Source organism: Stegostoma tigrinum, chromosome 12 (assembly GCF_030684315.1).
Source record: "Stegostoma tigrinum isolate sSteTig4 chromosome 12, sSteTig4.hap1, whole genome shotgun sequence".
Taxonomy (NCBI): Eukaryota; Metazoa; Chordata; class Chondrichthyes; order Orectolobiformes; family Stegostomatidae; genus Stegostoma; species Stegostoma tigrinum.
The window spans coordinates 25,825,771-25,845,463 of record NC_081365.1 but is presented as its reverse complement, the minus strand read 5'-3'; the positions used below and the strand labels follow the sequence as shown (position 1 = coordinate 25,845,463).

The 19,693-nt window shown below is 40.6% G+C and overlaps 1 protein-coding gene across 2 annotated transcripts in view; it reads left to right on the top strand.

The window, feature by feature from the left end:
• epha3 (eph receptor A3) overlaps positions 1–19,693 on the top strand; it is a 242,035-nt gene that overhangs the window by 18,601 nt on the left and 203,741 nt on the right. For both annotated transcript variants that reach the window (XM_059650213.1, XM_059650212.1), the window contains exon 2: positions 740–804. In XM_059650213.1, the coding sequence (XP_059506196.1) occupies positions 740–804 (65 nt within the window). The remainder of the gene's footprint in view (positions 1–739; positions 805–19,693) is intronic.

Below are 19,693 nucleotides of genomic sequence, written 5' to 3'. Positions count from 1 at the left end.
TGTATCATATGATCCCTGACAAAAACAAATTAAATTTGACAACCCCAAACAATAAACATATTTAACATTGAGGTAAGTAAATAATTCCACAGTTGAGGCTCAAGGAGAATTTGAGAGCACATCACTATAACAATAAGAAGCACTTCACAAAAATGCAAGTTAACGTAACAAATCATCCCAATACGTTTCACAGGAGTATTGCCAAATACAATTTGACACCGAGCCACACAAACAGGTATGAGGGACAAAGTTTTATCAAGCAGGAGAGTTTTACTGAGTCTGTTAAAGGAGGACAGTGAGGGTTAAGGTTTCAGTTCTAGATCTCAGTGCCTCACCAGTTGAAGACATGCCTGTCAGTAGTACTTGATTAACATGTGTTTGACTTTTTACTTAGATATTGTAATTCTACCACCAGTACTGTACAACCTAGCACAGCAGAGTTAGCACTGATTTGCATTTTGGCCATATTCAGTACTTGATTGTTACAAAATGTGTGTTTTTTTTATTTTGGAATTAGTTTACATTGCAAGAGGGATTTATATTAAGTCTTATATCAGTACTTCTGTACAGAAATGAATTGGAAATGACTTGCTACGTTGGGAAATTGCACTCTGATCAGATGTGCCGTTGTTTGAAATTGAATGTCTTGATTACATCGCATGAGAGACTGTGACTCTGAAGAAGGTTTGGTGAAGAAGTGTGGGACTTGTTGTTTATTAGTTGTTCTCTGTTTCCACAGTTAACCTCCTGGATTCTAAAGCAGTTCAAGGAGAGCTGGGATGGATATCTTATCCGATACATGGGGTGAGTGCAGAACCGAAACCTGCAAAATGTACATAACCGGTCCTGTTTTTGACTTCACCGAAAGATGGGCTTAGGGCTATGGCAGAAGAGTGGCAGCAAAACATTGCTATTTAGAAGCATTCACTTATAAATTAAGGTTTAATAATACTGAATGTTTCTGCTTGGAACAATGTATATGTTCAAAATATAAACAGCATTGTATCTCATGCCTGTATACTCAGATTAATTACTTCTTTCTTTATAAATACTTGCTTCAATCTTTCATTTGGCTCAATGCAAACTGAAATTGCAGGCAGACCACTGGAACTGTAAGTGTTGTCAACAGATTGTGTTAAACTGCAAGTGGTCCATTTGATCCCAAATGAACAATCCTTTTAAATAATAAAACCAAAGTTCAGGAAAATCACTGTAGCCGTGGGCAATAATGAACTAGTGACCTGGTACCTGGGATAATTGGATAGAATGCATAATAAACAACCAATCTGATGTCCATTTTACACTATTTTCCTTCAGAAGAATGATTTCTCTTCCTGGTCCACCCCCCACCAAGGCTTTCCTCACATCAAGTAAATATAAGGGGTGGCTTTTGGAATTCATATCTCTGGCAGGGAGCCCTGCCTGCTGGAGACATTAATTAGAGCCAATTAGAGTGGGCAGGGGGATCTTGTGGCAGGGTGGTAGTGTTCCTACCTCTGAGCCAGGACGGCCCAGATTTAAGACCACCTACTCCAGAAGTGTGTAATGCTAAGCCTGAACAGATTGAACAGAAAATATCTATATTGAGCATCAAAACTAGGCTGAGAATGGGATAAATCATCAATGAGACCTACTGCTTGGTCATTATCCAATGGCCCATCTGGAAAGTGTGCTTGTGCCGGATACTGTCAGAAATAGGTAATGCGTGATAAATTGCTAAAGTGGACAGGGTGCTAACAGGTGATGTTATATGTCAAATAAGTGGCAACTTCAGAAATGGAGAGTACAATAAATATGGGGAAAAGGTTCTGGCTTTCACATCAGAAATGTTAGGTATTTCCTTCCATCCACTTAACACATGTAGCAAAGTTTAAAGTAGTTAAGCAGTAACAACTATGCTTCAGCTTGAAGCTGTTTAAATCTTTTACTAAGTGTTTTAAATGAATCTATTTATACTCATACCCATTTAGAGACTACGCTGTCTGGATTTGGATATATCCTCCATCTGTTCCTTGAGTTTAGTCCTTATTTAGTTCATATAGTACCATTTGTCTCCCACATGCATGTATTTCACATACAGATAACTGGCATGGCATGTGCATCATCTATAACAGTCTATTGTAAATCTTCATGTTTTATAGGCTCTAGCAAACATGTCAAGAAGAAATACGATTTGTATCAAATAACGTAATATTATATTATAAATATGAAGATTTGCTGTAAATTCAAATAGTTTTGTCATCGAAGGGACGTAATAATGGTAAAAAGCAACATAACCATTTCCCAAAATATCATACCTGGACCATTTCCCAAACAATTCTGTTTCATCCTCAATTTGGCTTCTATCACTGTAAGCCATAATCTAACACACACACAGATCATTTTAATTTAGGAATAATGGCAGCATGAAGTGTTCAACAAATCACAGTGTTGACCATTTCTGAAAATACCATGTAATTACAGACCATTACCCACACTTGATATTTTAATCTCTAACCAAAGCTCAAATCAATACTGATGTGGTTTTCATGGCCAAGTTTTCGTTTGAAAAAAAAGTGAAAACAAACTCAGCCAAAAAGCAGTTCTCACAATGGGACAAGTCTTAGAAGAATATTGCAGAATGGGTAATAATGAGTAGAAAGTCCTTGTAACTCACTTTTGATTTTGATTTTCTTTGAAATAAACTGCAATCGTTTGGGATGAATTGACCCTACACCCCCATTCTCCTCCACAAAGAGATGGCTATTTAGTATTGAAATAAGACGAGCAACATTGAATTTAGCCTGCATGTTTAACCCTGGCCAAGCAGGTTTCCAAGGCTTCGTGGAAACTCAACAGCTGAAATGTGGGAAAAACAGCTTTGGAAAAGAGCAAAGTGTAAACGATTTGGATGTGAATATGGGAAGTATGGTTAGTGAGGTTGAAATGATGCCAAAACTGGAGGTGTCGCGATCAGCAAAGAAGGTTACCTCAGAATACTATGGGATCCTGATCAGATGGGCCAATGGGTGGCAGATGGAATTTAATACAGATAAATGTGAGGTGCTGGATTTTGGAAAAGCAAATCAGGGCAGGACTTATGCACTTAATGGTAAAGTTTAACGTTTTGGGTCGAGACCCTTCTTCAGAAATGGAGATGGGGAAGTGGATTCTGAAATAAATAGGGAGCTGGGGAAGGTGAATAGAAGATGGATAAAGGAGAAGGTAGGATGAGAGGAGATAGACACAGGTCAAAGAGCTTGGGGTTAGAGCCAGTGAAGGTGAATGTAGGTGGGGAGTTAGGGAGGGGATAGGTCGGTCCAGAGAGGACGGGCAGGTCAAGGAGGTGGGATGAGGTTAGTGGGTAGGAGATTGGGGTGGGGCTTGAGGTGCGAAGAATGGTTAGGGAGGCGGGAACTAGCTGGGCTGGTTTTGGGGTGTGGTCGGGGGAGGGGAGATTTTGAAGCTGGCTAAGTCCACATTGATACCCTTGGGCTGCAGAGTTCTCAAGCAAAATATGAAATGCTTTTCCAGCATCTTTTGGGTGGCGTCATCATGGCAAACTGAGCGTAGGTGTTCGGCAAAGCAGTCAGTTCACAACAAACAACTACACCTCCCAGTCGTGAACCATTGCATTGCCATGATGACGCCACCCGAAAGATGCAGGAACAGCATTTTCATATTTTGCTTGAGAACCCTGCAGCCGAAGGGTATTAATGTAGACTTAGCAATCTTCAAAATCTCCCATCCCCCGACCACATCCCAAAACCAGCCCAGCTAGTCCCCGCCTCCCTAATGATTCCTCCCACCTAAGCCCCATCCCCATCTCCTACCCACTAACCTCATCCCGCCTCCTTGACCTGCCCATTCTCCTTGGACCGAGCTATCCCCTCCCTAACTCCCCACCTACATTCACCCTCACTGGCTCTTTGACCTGTCTGTCTCCTCTCACCCTATCTTCTCCTTTATCAATCTTCTATTCACCTCCCCCTGTTTCCCTATTTATTTCAGAATCCACTTCCCCTCCCCCATTTCTGAAGAAGGGTCCCGAACCAAAATGCCAAACTTTCCCGCTCCTCTGATGTTGCTTGTCCTGCTGTGTTCATCCAGCTTCATACTGTGTTATCTCAGATTCTCCAGCATCGGCAGTTCCTACTATCTCTGTGGCAATTCTGGTCTCCTTGCTATAGGAAGGATGCTGTGAAACTTGAAAGGGTTCAAAATAGATTTACAAAGATATTGCCATGGTTGGAGGGTTTGAGCTCTTGGAAATGGCTAAATATGCTGAGGCTATTTTCCCTGCAACATCAGGGGCTAAGAGGTGACCTTGTAGAGATTTATAAAATCATGAAGAGCATGGAAAGGGTGAATAGACAAGGTCTTTTCCCTGCGTTGGGGGAGTCCAAAACTAGAGGGCACAGGTTTAAGGTGAGAGGGGTAAGATTTAAAAAGGACCTGAAGAGCAACATTTTTGTCCAGAGGGTGGCGCATGTATGGAATGAGCTGCCAGAGGAAGTGGTGGAGGCTGGTGCAATTACAATATTTAAAGGGCAGCTGAATGGGTATATGAATAGGAAGGATTTAGAGAGAAATGAGCCAAATGCTGGCAAATGGGACTAGATTTACTTAGGATATCCAGTTGGCATTGACGAGTTGATCCGAAGGGTCTGTTTCCATGCTGTACAGCTCTATGACTCTATGCTTGTGACCTAAGACAAACATGAGTGTTGACACCTGGGTACCCAAAGCCAATCCTCTTACATTGCATTATAATGCCAAGAAACAGATTCCTCCTTTTCAATTAGCATGTAACTCCACCTGACGTAACTCCAGGTCAGAGGATTGAGCTTTTATTGTCTCTCCCTCCAAAGCCAGACATTGGCCTGGGCTGAAGGATCAGAGCCCCTAGCCCTTGGCAGGCATGCTATTATAGCTGCAGTCTTCCACCTAGAATGAAGCTTGCTTTGGAGTATCTCACATTCCTGAATGGAAGCCAAATCTGTAAATCTAGCTGATGTTTAAGGATCCTGACAAAATAACTATGCATCAGATGCAGTCAAACTCCATTACAGGCAGTTACTTTTTGTCTTGTTTGTCTGAAATGTGCCCTTTTCAATTTCGGCTATCCTCACAAAACTGAAGCCACTTGCCCCTGACTATAGTATATAAGCTCAGCACTATCTGTGCCTACCTTCATAATCTTCAGTCCAGTTGTCAGACTTATACAGCACAGAAGCAGACCCTTCGGTCAAACTCATCCATGCTGACCAGATACTCTAATTTAATCTAAACCCATTTGCCAGCATTTGGCCCAAATCCCTCTGAACCCTTCCTATTCATGTATCCACCCAAATACCTTTCAAATGTTCTGATTTTTCCCAGCAGAATTTGCCAGATTCAGTTAGAAGGTGCTATTTTTGATGGAGGCTTATTTCTTTGACAGAGTATTTTTTATCCATTCATAGAATGTGGGTGTCACTATCTGGGTCAGCATTTATTGCCCATCCCTGGTTGCCCTGGAGAAGGTGGTGGTGAGTTACCTTCTTGAACTGTTGCAGTCCTTTTGCCGTAGGACATCCACATTAATGCTATGGGCTGGAATTCCAAAATTTGGATCTGGCAAAGTGAAGGAACGGTGATATACTTCCAAGTCAGGATGATGTGTGGCTTGGTGGGGACCATTTGGGTGGTAGCGGCCCATGTATCTGCAACACTTATTTTTCTATATGGGTGAGTTTGAGGTTTTGGAAGATTGAAGGAAACTTGGCAAATAATCTTGTAACTGGTATACACTGCTGCTACTGTGCATTTGTGATGAAAGGAGTAAATGTTGAAGATGCTAGTTGGCAGACAATAAACCAGGATACTTTATCTTGGATGATCTTGAGCTTCTTGAGTGTTGTTGGAGCTTCACTTACCAAGGCAAGTGAGGAATATCTTTTCACATTCTTGACTAGTGCCTTGTCGATGGTGGACAACCAATGGGGAGATGGGGACTGTGTGGAAATCATTCTATTTGAATCTTCCTAGATTTAAAATCTATCTTATTTACTTCTGTATAGATAATGCAAATCAATTAATTCAACTTGTTTCCAAACAAATGACATTAAATAATTTATACACCCGGGTTACCTCCCCAATTGTGATCTTTCCTTCAGTGAAAATACATCTGAAAGTCTTGCCTAATTTTTCAGATCCTTAAGGCATGGGATCTTCTCAGTCCCCTTTTCCAAGGCAACTTTAAATCATAAATGATCTGTCGATCTTAGCATTTTGAATACTGCTTGCAGTATTCCAGATGTATCCTCACCAGAAATCAATACAAGGTTAGAATAACCTTGATGGCTTCTAGTATTTGATTAACTGTATTGATCTGAGCTTAGCACAGCCTGGAATCTTTCAGTAAATGATCAATAATCATACCTGTATCTTTTTTTATCTTTGCTTAATTACACTTCTTTGTGATATTGGATATTTCCTTTATCATTGACCAGAATGTTGTGCAAATGCACATTAACATCCATTGGTCTTCCCATATCTGTTTATTCTCGTGGAATGGGGATGAATAGAGTACAGTTTATCAAATGCAGTTATTCCATGAAAAACACTTGCTAAGCTGAAACAGAGTGGTGAGCAAAAGATTAATGGAAAATTAGATTTTAAGGACGATTGTAAGCCAAAGGGTGAAGTGGAGGACTTAGAGAAAGGATTTTGAAAGAGAGCAGCTGAGGAAATTGAAAACAGTTCTACGGGTGTTGGAGTTGAAAAATTGAGATGTGACAAAACCAGAAATTTATAAATCTGGCGTATAATGCTATATAAAGTTTCAGTATTAAGCAGGTGCAAAACCATGGTGAATTACTAAGGTCACAAGTTTGGATCCTGAGAGATTGGCAGGGGCAGTACAATGGGCAAGGATAAAAGTTGAGAGACCAATGACAAATGCCTCACAGTAAAGATAAAAATTAAGAGCAGTAACAGTGGAAGCTTAAGTGAGGAAAGAGTATGGGTGTGTTTTGGTAGGGGCAGAAGCAATGGATTAAATTGCTGGGCAAGATGAAGAATTTAAAGACCCAACTTGGGGTGTAATACCACATTGAAGATTTGAACAATATGGTTCAGTTGGAGTGAAAGGGGTTTGATCAGATAGAACAATCCTCGCTGTTCATGTCATGTATCAATGGTTTACACTTAACTGCATAGTACGCAATTGAAATGTTTGAGATGATACAAAAATTGCCTGTATGGTTGGTAACGAAGAAGTAAGCTATAGACTGCCAGGATGATCGATGAATTAGTCAGGGGGAACAGAAAAGTGACAAATAGAATTTAATCTGTGAAGTAATGAATTTAGAGAGGGTAAACATGAAAGAGGATATAAAATAAATGGTAAGAAACTGACAAACATTAAAGAACAGAAGAACATTGGAGAACATGTCCACAGAATCCCGAAGGTAACAAGGCAGGAAGATAAAAGGTCACAAAGTCATACAGGATATATTCCTTTATTGGCTGAGGCCAGGGAAGTTATTCCAGAAATGTACAAACAGTAGTGAGATCAAATGTGTGGAATGTGTTTGTGGACTAGGCAGAAAATGTTATCATTTCATGTGGCCTGCGGCAATGTCTAAGACCCAATGGAATGAGGGAACAGGTGATGGATATATTATCTAAATTAATTGAGTTTGAATTTGTTGTTTAAATAATGTGGGGTTATGAATCAGTGGCTGGCTGAGTGGCTAACAGCTTTGAAGACTGAAAAGCTTGACTCGTAAATAGAAGATCTTGTTCAAATCTCAATGGTGACTTGCTTAAAAGTCACCTTTAAATGTTCTTGTGGTGCAGTAGTAATTTCTTTGCCTTTGAGGCCAGGAGGCCCAAGGTTCAATTCCTACCTACTCCAGAGACATGTAATAACACACCTGAACAGCAGTGGCTGTGAGTTTTATGGAGTGCGGCTAACAGAAATAAAGCTCCCATATAAAAGTATGGACTTGAGTCTGTTACAGTCCTATTTTCTTTGGCAGAATAACAGACATGGGGCAGATGAAACTTAATGTGAAGTAATGTGAAGTGATACATTTCATTGGGAAGAATGAGCAAAACTAATAATACCTAAAGCATACAATTCCTAAGGTGATGATGAAACAAAAAGACCTGGAGGTATATCTACACAAATCATTGAAGTGGCAGGCAGGTGGACAAAGAGCTTAGTAAAACACTCCACAGCCACCAGGTCCTGCAAAAGAAAGGAAAGTCTGAGAGTGTGGTGAATGTGGTGCAACATATTTGGATGATATACCTATCATTATTAAAAGACAGCCGTTTGTGTGTGTGCTTTGGGATATGGGTGTGCAACTTGCAGCAATGTTGTGCAAGTATGAGGTGAAACTATGGATTTTTGGAATGAGTTAAGATTGATAGAAATTGTTGGCAGTTAGAGGTAGGGGTGTGATGCATTTTATAGAACATGAGATTGGTGGTGTAATTGCTGAGAAATATCATTTCAAGATGACTTAATTGAACTTGACCACCCTTGTGGGGTCATTGGGCTTCTTTTGACAATGTATCCAGGTCCATGTAACTTAAATTACTGGCACTGACCTGCATAGCTCTCTGTTTGACAGTATGCTCGGGATTTGTTTGAGGATCTTCATGCCCTTCTGTGGATGGAGAACCACTTTCCCTGTCTAACATCTGTCACAAGACTTTCAATGTTGCATTTGAGAATCTGCCATTGCTGTATCAACATAGCATTTGGAATAGCTTCCACTATCTGGTGTGACCTAAATATATGTCCCTTTTTTGTAAATGTAGATTGCCTTAAATATTACCTCTAGCTTCATAACGTTCTCTATCACAAGATCATGCTACTGGTTCAATTTTGCACCCTGTGCTCAGATGTGCAGTCACTCAGTATCATTGGCTGCACTCTGCATTACATGAGTAGACAGTACAATGCTTGGGTGTTGCCTACAGCAGATGCATGCAGCACAGGTTAGTCACGCATTATGATATTGCGCTCATTTCAGGATTTAAATTTTTTTTCCCCAAATACATCTCGTTGTAATCTGTTACTACTATCCTCTCCTTTTTAATTGTTTCACTCTTCCTCCTTCTGTCCAGTTCTAACATTGCTTCCCTCGCGATTTCAGCCATGTGCATAAAATCAAGAGGATATCCGATCTTTACTATTTTTATTGAACTTACATTAGCTTTGTTTGAACATGTTTTGTACATCTTTGCACTATGCTATGTTTCACACCACAAGCTTGTATTTCATACAGTTGTCACTTGAGTAAGTTACCACCTTGTTTTAACTGGGAATTGTATCAATTGTCAGTCTGGATTACGACACTACACATGGACAGATGGGCTCATTTTAGTAGAGTCCTTTCAAGCTAAGATCAACGGTTTTCTCCCAAAATGAAAAATATTTCTGTTTAGTAAATGTGGTTTTAGGCTTAGCAACTGATTAATTTGAAGTCTACCTTTCTTCTGCTGAAGGAAGCCACTGATGAAATGTGAACATCAGTCATTGAAGAAGCAGACAAGTGTTAACAGTACCTCCTATAACTCATTTTCCTTGTGAGTATAGTCAGCATTGTGTGAATTGAATGGATATCTTGCAGTAGCATAAATAGAAATAATGATATGCTTGACTATATCATACTGCGGTGCTTACTTTTCCATATTCCTTCAGTGGGCAGTCCTTTTTTCACAAGCTTGGTTCTAAAAATATATCTTAGTGTTCTGTACAGGAGTCTTTCACAATGCAGTGTCTGTAATCATTAGAGCTGAGACTCCAATAATAAACTTCTGCAGGGTACATTTCTGGGATTATTTGAAAATACATAGATTTCTCTTTCAGGTACTTATGTGTGCTCTAAAGGATAATTTAAAATTAGCTGATGATCCAACCATATTCTCTCTTGATTATATGTCTAGATGGTAATTGCTGGGCCAAATTATTACCAAGTGCTATGCCATTGGGCATGCCCTATTTTAAACTTTTCCAATTGCTGATTGTAATTACTATAATTATTTGTAGTAACAAATATAAAGTCAATTATCCAGAAGTAGTATGATATGTTACTTGAGATTAAAGAGATATTTAATAATGAATGTGGTTTGACAAAGAAAGAAAAACATAATGAATTGCATTTATATATCACCTTTCATAATACATTTCACAGCCAATGATGTACTTTTGAAGCGTAATCACTGTAGGAAATTCAGCAACAAATTATTACATTGGTTTCCAAAGTTAGGCTCCTTAGGGTCTAAAACAGACAAATTGATAGTGGGGAGCAAGGAAATGGCAAGTCTCTGGAATTTTCTAACCCACAAGGCTGTGGAGGCCAAGTCACTGAATATAATTAAGAAAGAAATGGATTGAGCTCTAAACGTGAAAGGTGTCAGGGATATGGGACTGAATGTGAGCATGGTGTTGAGAAAATGGGTCAACCATAATCATTCAAAGTAGTGGAGTGGGCTCAATGGCTGAATGGCCTATTCTTTGTTCTATTTTCATTGTTTAAGCAAGGAGGAGTTAATGACTTGATGGTTTTCTTTTCGTTGAGGGATAAACATGAGTAAGACTGCCCCACTTCTCTTCAAATAATGTCACGAGATTCTTTGCATTCAGTTCAAGAGGGCACACAGGACCTCAGTTAACATTCCACCTGAAAGTGGCTTCACTGTAAGTAAAGTATTCATCATTTGGGCATTGGAGTGTCAGCCTAAAGTGGGATAAAGTGAATGGCAAGTAATACAGTACTGAATGGACCCAAGCGATATCTTTCACTAGTGTAAATGGGAACAATGTATATCCAGGATCCTAAAAGTCAATGTTTTTAAAAATTTCTAAAAGGAGAGTTCACTATTTGTGGTTACTAAAGGGGTTAGGGGAAGTCTCAAACTAAAGGGAAAATAAAAGCAACTAATTGTACAAAAATAAAGTGATAGATCAGAATCAGATAGCACAGAAACAGGACCTTCATTTCAACTCATCCGTACAGATCAGGCTTTCCAAACTGAACTAGTCCATTTGCCTGCATTTGGCCCATACGCCTCTAAATCTTTCCAGTCCATGTACCCGTCCAAATGTCTTTTAATGTTGAAGGTTTACCTGCATCTATCACTTCCTCTCGCAGGGCATTCCATATATGCACTACCTTCTGTGTGAAAAAGTTGCCCCTCAGGACCCTTTTTCATTTTTCCTGTCTCACCTTAAATCTCTCCTCTCTCACCTTAAAATGATGTTTGGTCAAATTGTAAATAATGGCAGGGAATAACTAAAAGGGTAGTCGGGATGAGGAAACGAAAGTGTGAAAGGAACTTAGCTAGGACTGTAAAACGGGATAGCAAGATTTTCCACCTTATCTTTTAAAAGTGAGTGTTTGTTCTCTAAAGAGAGAGAATGAGGAATTAATAGAAAATAACAAAGAAATGGCAGATTAAATGAACATCTGCTTTCCTTCTATCTTTGCTGCAGAGGATAAAAAAAAGCATTCTGGTATCGGTGTAAATCAGAAAGGATAAGGAAGCAAAGAAATTTGTGAAATTATAATCAGGAGGGATGTGATTCTAAATAACTAAAAGAGCTGAAGGCTAACAAATCTTCAGATTCATGTCCATTTTCAGCTTTTAAGAATTTGTCAAAAAGTTAGCAAATACACTTGGTGTTAATTTTCCAAAATCCCCTAAATTCAGGAAAGGTTATATTGGATTTCAAAGGAGCACGTGTTGCACCTCTATTCAAAAAAGGGGGAAGGCAGTAAACAGGAAGCTATAGGCAATTTAGCTTGGTGTCCAAATGGGTAAGGTATTAGAATTGATCATTAAGGAAGATATTGCTGTGCATTTAGAAAAATTCAAGGTAATGAGCAGGGTTTAGCCAAAGGAAAATCACTTTTAACCAATACATTGGAATCCATTGAAGGCTCACAAAGGGGAGCCTGTGGATGTACTATACTTGGTTTTCCAGAAGGCATTTATAAGCTGCCCAATCCAAATTTATTACAGAAATTAGAAGCTCGTGTTATAAACATATCAGCATGGACAGAAGTTTGTTTTCTGGCAGCCAGCCAGGGAGTATGCAGAAATGAATCTTTTGCCTGTTTGGCAGGATATGACAACAGTAGTTCCCACTACAAGAATCTGTGCTGAGCCCTCAACTTTTACAATTTTTATCAATGACTTAGATGATAGGAGTGAAGGCATGGTAGCTAGACTCATAGGTAATGTCAAGGAAATTACGCTGTGAAGAAGACATACAAAAGTTGCAAACAGAAATTGAGTGAATGTGCGAAAAACTGTTAGATGAAGTAAAATGTGGGAAAATGTGATGTTCGCTTTGACAGGAAAGCTTAAGAAACAGACTATTAATTAAACAGAAAATGACTATGGCATTCTGAATTGGAAAAGGATTTTGATGGTCTGGAGCATGAGTCAAAGAAAAGCCAATATGCAGGTACAATACGTGATCGAGGCAGCTAACTGGATGTTATCCTGATTTATGAGAAGAGTTGGATATGAAAACGAGGCTGTTCTGTTTCAGTTTCCAGGGTATTAGTTGAAGGCACATCTTGAAAACAGTGTACATTTTTGGCCCCCTGATTTACAAAACGATTTAAATATATTGGAGGTATGGAGAGACAATGGCCTAGTGGTGTTATCACTGGACTGTTAATCCGGCGACCCAGATAATGCTCTGGGCACCTGGGTTCGAATCTCGCCTTGGCAGATGGTGGAATTTGAATTCAATAAATATCTGGAATTAAGAATCTAATGATGACTATGAACCCATTGTTGACTGTCAGAAAAAACCCATCTGGTTCACTCATGTCCTTTAGGGAAAGAAACTGCTATCCCTACCTGGTCTGGTCTACATGTGTCTCCAGATCTACAGCAATGTGGTTGACTCTTTACTGCCCTCTGGGCAATTAGGAATGGGCAACAAATGCTGCCTGGTCAGCGACACCCACATCCCGTGAATGAATAAAGAAAACAAAAGGTAGCTCAGGGGAAGCTTACTAGATTGATTGAGCACATTGACTTGTGAGGATCGGATGCTTTGAAGAAAAGAATGCCTCTGAATGTGTTGATAAGGTGGATGTGGAATTCTTTTTGTGGGCTAGCCCAGAACTAGGTCCAGCAACAACCCTAGAACTCCCTGGAGAGTCAATGCAGACTCTTTAGGTTGAATGATCTTTTTCTGCACGATAGGGATTCCATGAGTTTATTTTTTGAGAGTTGTACAACTTTAAACTCATTGCATCAGAAGACAGTGAAAGCAATGTCATTGAGCATTCTGAAATAGAATGGATTTTTTTTGAGGGGGAAATCGAGGATTATTGATGGCAAGTGGAAAAGCGGAATTCAAAACACAATCAGATTACCCTTGACCTTATTAAATGAACGGGCAGTCTTGAGGAATTCGATGGTCTAGCTGTGTTCTTATTTCTGATGTTTGTATGTTGGACAATATTATACTGCAGCTTAATTTTCCATAACCCTGCAGCAGGTGTCTTTACAGGATTTCAAGTTGGGTGCTAAAAACTGTAGGATAGAGAAAGCTCTAATGCTCAAGGGAAGTTCAGGATGGGCAATAAATGCTGGTCTAAGCAGTGGCATCTATCCAGTGAATGTACAAATGAAACGTTACAGGGTGCTATAAAAGAGTCTTCATGAGATAATCATTTTCTGATAATGTTTTTTGTGAAATAATATATTGGAAAGACCAAATGGTTCGGTCAAAATGGAATTTAGGATGATATAATTGCTCCAAACTCTAGAACAAATGAGTCCATTAGTCATTCTTGCGTCTGAAGTCTTTCTGAATTCAGGGACTGTTATTACCAATTGCAGAAGGTGATGACTCTAGCTGACAGAGGAATACAATTAATGATCAGTTTTTTTTTCTCACTTCTTTGTAGAACCTTGCCGTAGATTGCTGCATGGTCCTGTCAGCAGCTGACAAAACTTGTTCGATCTATGACTGTCTATTGTGATGAAAGCAAAAGCCTTGTCAACCGAATCGGCTGTTTTTGTATTAGTGGCCTCAATAAGTGATTGTTTCTACCTCTGGGACCTGAGTTCAGATCCTTCAGATGGACAGGATGAATGTTTTCTCACTAATGAAACCTACAAGTACTCGGTGAAGTTAATGTCCTAGCCTCACAGTACAAAGCTGATCTTAATTTGGAAATAGTTGAACCATCTTACACAAATTCACCATAATTGCTTACCTAGGGATTAGAACTGTTATTAAGAAATGATTTTCTGAGTCAGGAATTTTAGGATGCTACTGGAATGCTCCAGGGACATTCCAACTTGTATCATGTATGCATGTTTGAGAATGCTTTCTGGAGGTGGTGGATTAGATGAGAAGTGTTTACTTCTCAGCATTGTCAGAGATATCAATTCAGAAAGATCCAAGTGTTGGAACCTACAGTTCTCTTATGTAGCAAACTATCTAGATTAGTCAAGATCGTGGGAGAAATGCTGAGCTGATATGATAAGCTTCATCAAAAAGTAAGGCAGGAAGGGATAGTACAATGTCTTGTACTCATTAAAAAGATTACATATATTTTACACATATGCCTAATAGGAACGTGAAAGAAGGAGTAGGCCATTCAGAGACAACACAGTGTGGAGCTGGCCAGGCAGCATCAAAGGAGCAGGAAAACTGATGTTTTGGGTCAGGACACTTCTTTAGAAATGGGGCGAGAGGAGGGAGCTCAGAAATAAACAGAGAAAGGAAGGGTGGGGCTGGCGAACATAGGTGGGATGGTGATAGGTGAATTCAGGTAGGGAGTGGTGGGTATTGGTCAGTGGAATGGGTGGGATGGACAAGTGGGAGAGAAGATGGACAGGTTGGGTTAGGTCAAGGAGGTGGGATGAGAGGGAAGGTTGGACATGGGATGAGACCGGACATGAGATGATGCGGGGTGGTGAGATTTTAAAACTGGTGAATTCCATGTTTTGGCCATTGGGTTGTAGGTTCCTGAGATGGAATATGAAATGTTGCTCCCTCAGTTTGTGCGTAGTGTCATTGTAGCACTGGAGGAGGCCCAGGATGGACCTATCACCCAGGGAATGGAAGGGGGTGTTAAAGTGGTTGGCGACCTGAAGGTGATAATGGGAACTGCAGATGCTGGAGAATCCAAGATAACAAAGTGTGGAGCTGGATGAACACAGCAGGCCAAGCAGCATCTCAGGAGCGCAAAAGCTGACGTTTCGGGCCTAGGCCTCTGATGAAGGGTCTAGCCCGAAACGTCAGCTTTTGTGCTCCTAAGATGCTGCTTGGCCTGCTGTGTTCATCCAGCTCCACACTTTGTTATCTCGGCGACCTGAAGGTGTTGTTGTTTGTTGCATACAGAGTGCAAATGCTCCACGAAATGGTCGCTGAGTTTGTGCTTAGTATCACCGATATAGAGAAGACCACATCGAGAGCAGTAGATGCAATAAACTACGTTGACGGATGTGCAGATGAACCCTTGTTGAATGTGAATTGAATGGTGGTGAGGGAGGGGGAGGAGTAGGGGCAGGTGTAGCACTTCTTGCAATTGCAGGGAAAAGTGCTGGTGGTGATCGTGCTAGTGGGGAGTGTGGAGCGGATGAGGGAGTTGTGGAGAGATTGGTCCCTACGGAAGACAGATAGGAGTGGAGAGGGTAATATCTCTTTTGTTGTGGGGTTGGATTGTTGGTGGTCGAAGTGACGGAGAATGAAAAATTGGGTGCAAATGTTGGAGGGGTGATATGTGAGGACAAGGGGGATTCAGTCTTTATATTTTTGGGGTGGGGTTATGAGTGCAGAAGTGTGGGAAATGCAAGAGATGCAGTTGAGAACATTTTTGATCCCTGGAGGGGGAAAGTTGCGATTCTTGAAATAGGAGGATGTCTGGAATGTTTGAGAGTGGAACACTCCATCTTGGGAGCAGATCCAGCGGAGATGGAGGAATTGGGTGTAAGAGATCACATTCAAAGAACAAAGAACAAGGAAAATTACAGCACAGGAACAGGCCCTTTGGCCCTCCAAGCCTGCATCAATCCAGATCCTCTATCTAAACCTGTCGCCTATTTTCCAAGGATCTGTATCCCTGTACTCCCTGCCCATTCATGTATCTGTCTAGATACATCTTAAATGATGCTATTATGCCCACCTCTACCACCTCCACTGGCAACACGTTACAGCCACCCACCACAGTCTGTGTAAAGAACTTTCCACGCATATCTCCCTTAAACTTTTTCCCTCTCACCTTGAAATCGTGACCCCTAGTAATTGAGTCCCCCACTCTGGGAAAAAGCTTCTTGCTATCCATTCTGTCTATACCTGTCATGATTTTGTAGACCTCAATCAGGTCCCCTCTCAAACTCTGTCTTTCTAATGTAAATAATCCTAATCTACTCAACCTCTGTTTATAGGTAGCGCCCTCCATACCAGGCAACATCCTGGTGAACCTCCTCTGCACCCGCTCCAAAGCATCCACATCCTTTTGGTAATGTGGCTACCAGAATTGTATGGCTGTATTCCAAATGTGGTCAAACCAAAGTTCTCTACAACTGTAACATGACCTGCCAACTCTTGTGTTCAATACCCTGTCCGATGAGTGAAAGCATGCCCGATGCCTTCTTGACCACTCGATTGACCTGCATTGCCACCTTCAGGGTACAATGGACTTGAACGCCCAGAACTCCCAGTGCATCAATTTTCCCCAGGGCTTTTCCATTTATTGTGCAGTTCGGTCTTGAATTGAATCTTCCAGAATGCATCACCTCACATTTGCCTGGATTGAACTCCACCTGCCATTTCTCCACCCAACTCTCTAATCTATCTGTATTCTGCTGCATTCTCCAACAGTCCCTTTCACTATCTGCTACTCCACCAATGTTAGTGCCATCTACAAACTTGCTAATCAGACCTTCAATGCCTTCCTCCAGATCATTTATGTATTCTTATGTGGTCTTGCAGGAGAGGGGCACAGTGAGAGAAGATGTAGTCCAGGTAACTATGGGAATCAGTGGGCTTGAAATAGATGTCAGTGTTGAGGCGGTCACCAGAGATGGAGGTGGAGAGGTCCAGGAAGGGTGGGGGGGAGGTATCGGAGATGATCCAGATGAATTTGAGGTTGGTCTTGAGCTATTCCACTGTTCTATATAATGGCTTGATGTCATTAATACCTAGAAATGTATTGATCTCTGTCTTGAATGCATTCAGCTTCCACACCTCTTTTCAGGATTCCAAACATTCATTGCCCTCTGAATGAAGAAATTCTTCATCTCACTTATAAGTGGCTACCCGTTATTATGAGAATGTGTCCCTTGTTTATAGACCATCACCACTCAGGAGAAAACTCCTTCCTGCATTCACCATCTCTTTTCCTTGAAGAATTTTGAACTTTTAACAGGAGTAGTTGAAAATTAGGAAAGCATTCAACTATTCCCAACCTTAGAAGTTTTTACATACTGTGGAAGATTTAGTAAACTTTCAGCAACCAGCGAGTTACTAATTAAAGAAACAAATTTTTTGTAAGTACATAAGAATTAAAACGGATACTGAGGGATAATTTCAGTGGGATATAGAGATGGACTCAGTTAATGTTACAGAGCATCCAAATAAGTTATAGTTCAGAGCACTTAATAATCATTCGCTTCCAATGAGTTGAAATTACATCAGTCAGCGTAATTGCAATTTTTCTTCAAAACAAAATGAGTCAGCTTCTCAACAAATCACCTTCTGACTAACAGAATACATGCTCATTTTCAGCTCTAAATGGAATGTTGGGTGACAGATGGTAGCAATGGTAGGATGGCTGTTGTATGTGCCATTTATTTCTCATGCACTCAGGCCTGTCCATGATAATTAACACTTTTTAAACAACGACGGCTGCTGTTTTAAAAAAAGGGAAAGTAATATGAGTAGTATGTGTGTAACCAGTGTGAGTAATTATGGAGGCAGAATTTATTCATTCTTACCTGTTAGTTGTGGTTTCTAGGACCTCAGCAGGTCTTGGGTATGTTATCCAGCGGAGAAACGTTTGGTGAGGGGCATTTAAATTTTCCTTGCAGGGCCCCGACAGGCATTCCAGATCCCCTGAATCCCTCAAAGGGTGCAGAAATGTGCCTTGACTAGCCTTTTCTGTGTCTGATCCTCTTGCATCTTGACTTTACCTAGAGGAAAAGCCATACACTTCACAGTTAAGGAGTTGCATGTGAACATAATATATTAGAAATCTGACTGGATCCATTGGCCCCTTGAGGATCAGCATTCAATAAGATCATGGTTGATCTCATTCTACCCTGTACTCCATCTCCTGCCTACCCCAGTACCCTTGGACTTCCTTGTTACATAAAAAGCTATCTAATCCTGTCTTGACAATATTCGAGGACCCTGCCTCCATCACTTTCTGGGGAAAAGAATCCCACAGTTTGCTGTCCCACAGAGAAAGATAAAATCTCTTCTTCAACTCCATCTTAAATGGGCATTTCCTTATTTTGACACTGTATTTCCTAATTCTATTCTCTCCCACAAGGGGGTAGATCCTTTCAGCACCCACCCTGCAAGTTCCTTTGGGTTCTTTGAGTTTCACAGGATTGCCTTTCTTTCTTGTAAACTCCAATGGATGCAGGTTCAACCTATCTGAATATGTTGAAATGATTCATCAGAGAGGTGCCAAAGTTCTGAATAAGCTGAAGAATCTGCTATTTTGAAAGCATTATTTAAACGTGTTTATTGGAAACTGGAATGATTTTTGAAATCGCTGGCTTCATTGCCCTCTTCGTATTGCACAGCCAGTTTAATCCACTGAAAAAATGTTGCGACAACACTGTGAGGGGAGAAAGTCACAGTACGCTGGATTGAAACATCCATTACACTTTAATTTCTCCCCCGTGCGTAGTCTGCCTCAATCAGAGTAATTTGTTCCATTTTGCGGCATGCACAGCATTTACATAGGTCTTGTCAGGAATCTTAGTTACTATAGGTTTATACTGTGACCACTGTCCTGCCTGCTGCTGGCACCCTCTGCTCTGTGAGATGCAGCCTTCCTACAATGAAAGATACAATAACTACAAATGAAACTGGGATACTGCAAAATCTTGGGACCCTAAACCCAGGGCTTTCTGGTTTAAAATATTTTCACCACTTTGGCAATTGTCATTCCTGTCAGCTCTCCCCATTTGTTTCCAGAAAATGGTCAGCTAGAATTCAACATAAAATGAATCTCTTGCTGCTCAGACCCAGAAAATTGACTATTCTTATGTTGTGTCTGACTTGTGCATAAATGATGGAAATTCCCTACTTATATTTTTTATCATTGGCTCTCAGTTATACGACAGCAGCTCTGCGTGTAATAAGATGTTATGTTCAAGACCATGATGCTTAGAAGCAGCTTGTCATATTGGGTCAAGTTAGTAGGCCAGGAAATATAGGCAAGCGGTGGCCAATTGGTTTGCGATGTACGTGCAGTTTAACCTTGCTCGGCTGCTTGTTGCTACTGAGTCGCCGCCTAACAAAAGAAGCACATGTGTCAGCGGAGGCTCATGATCTCAATGGGCAAATAGGAACCTTTTCATAACAATAATTACATCCCTTTTCCCTCCAACATTAATCCTGGTCCAAAGAAACATTTGATTCTCATTACTGGTAATTGTAGAGTGATACAGCAGAGAGCTGATGCAAACTGTACAAGGTGTTCACAGAATGGTT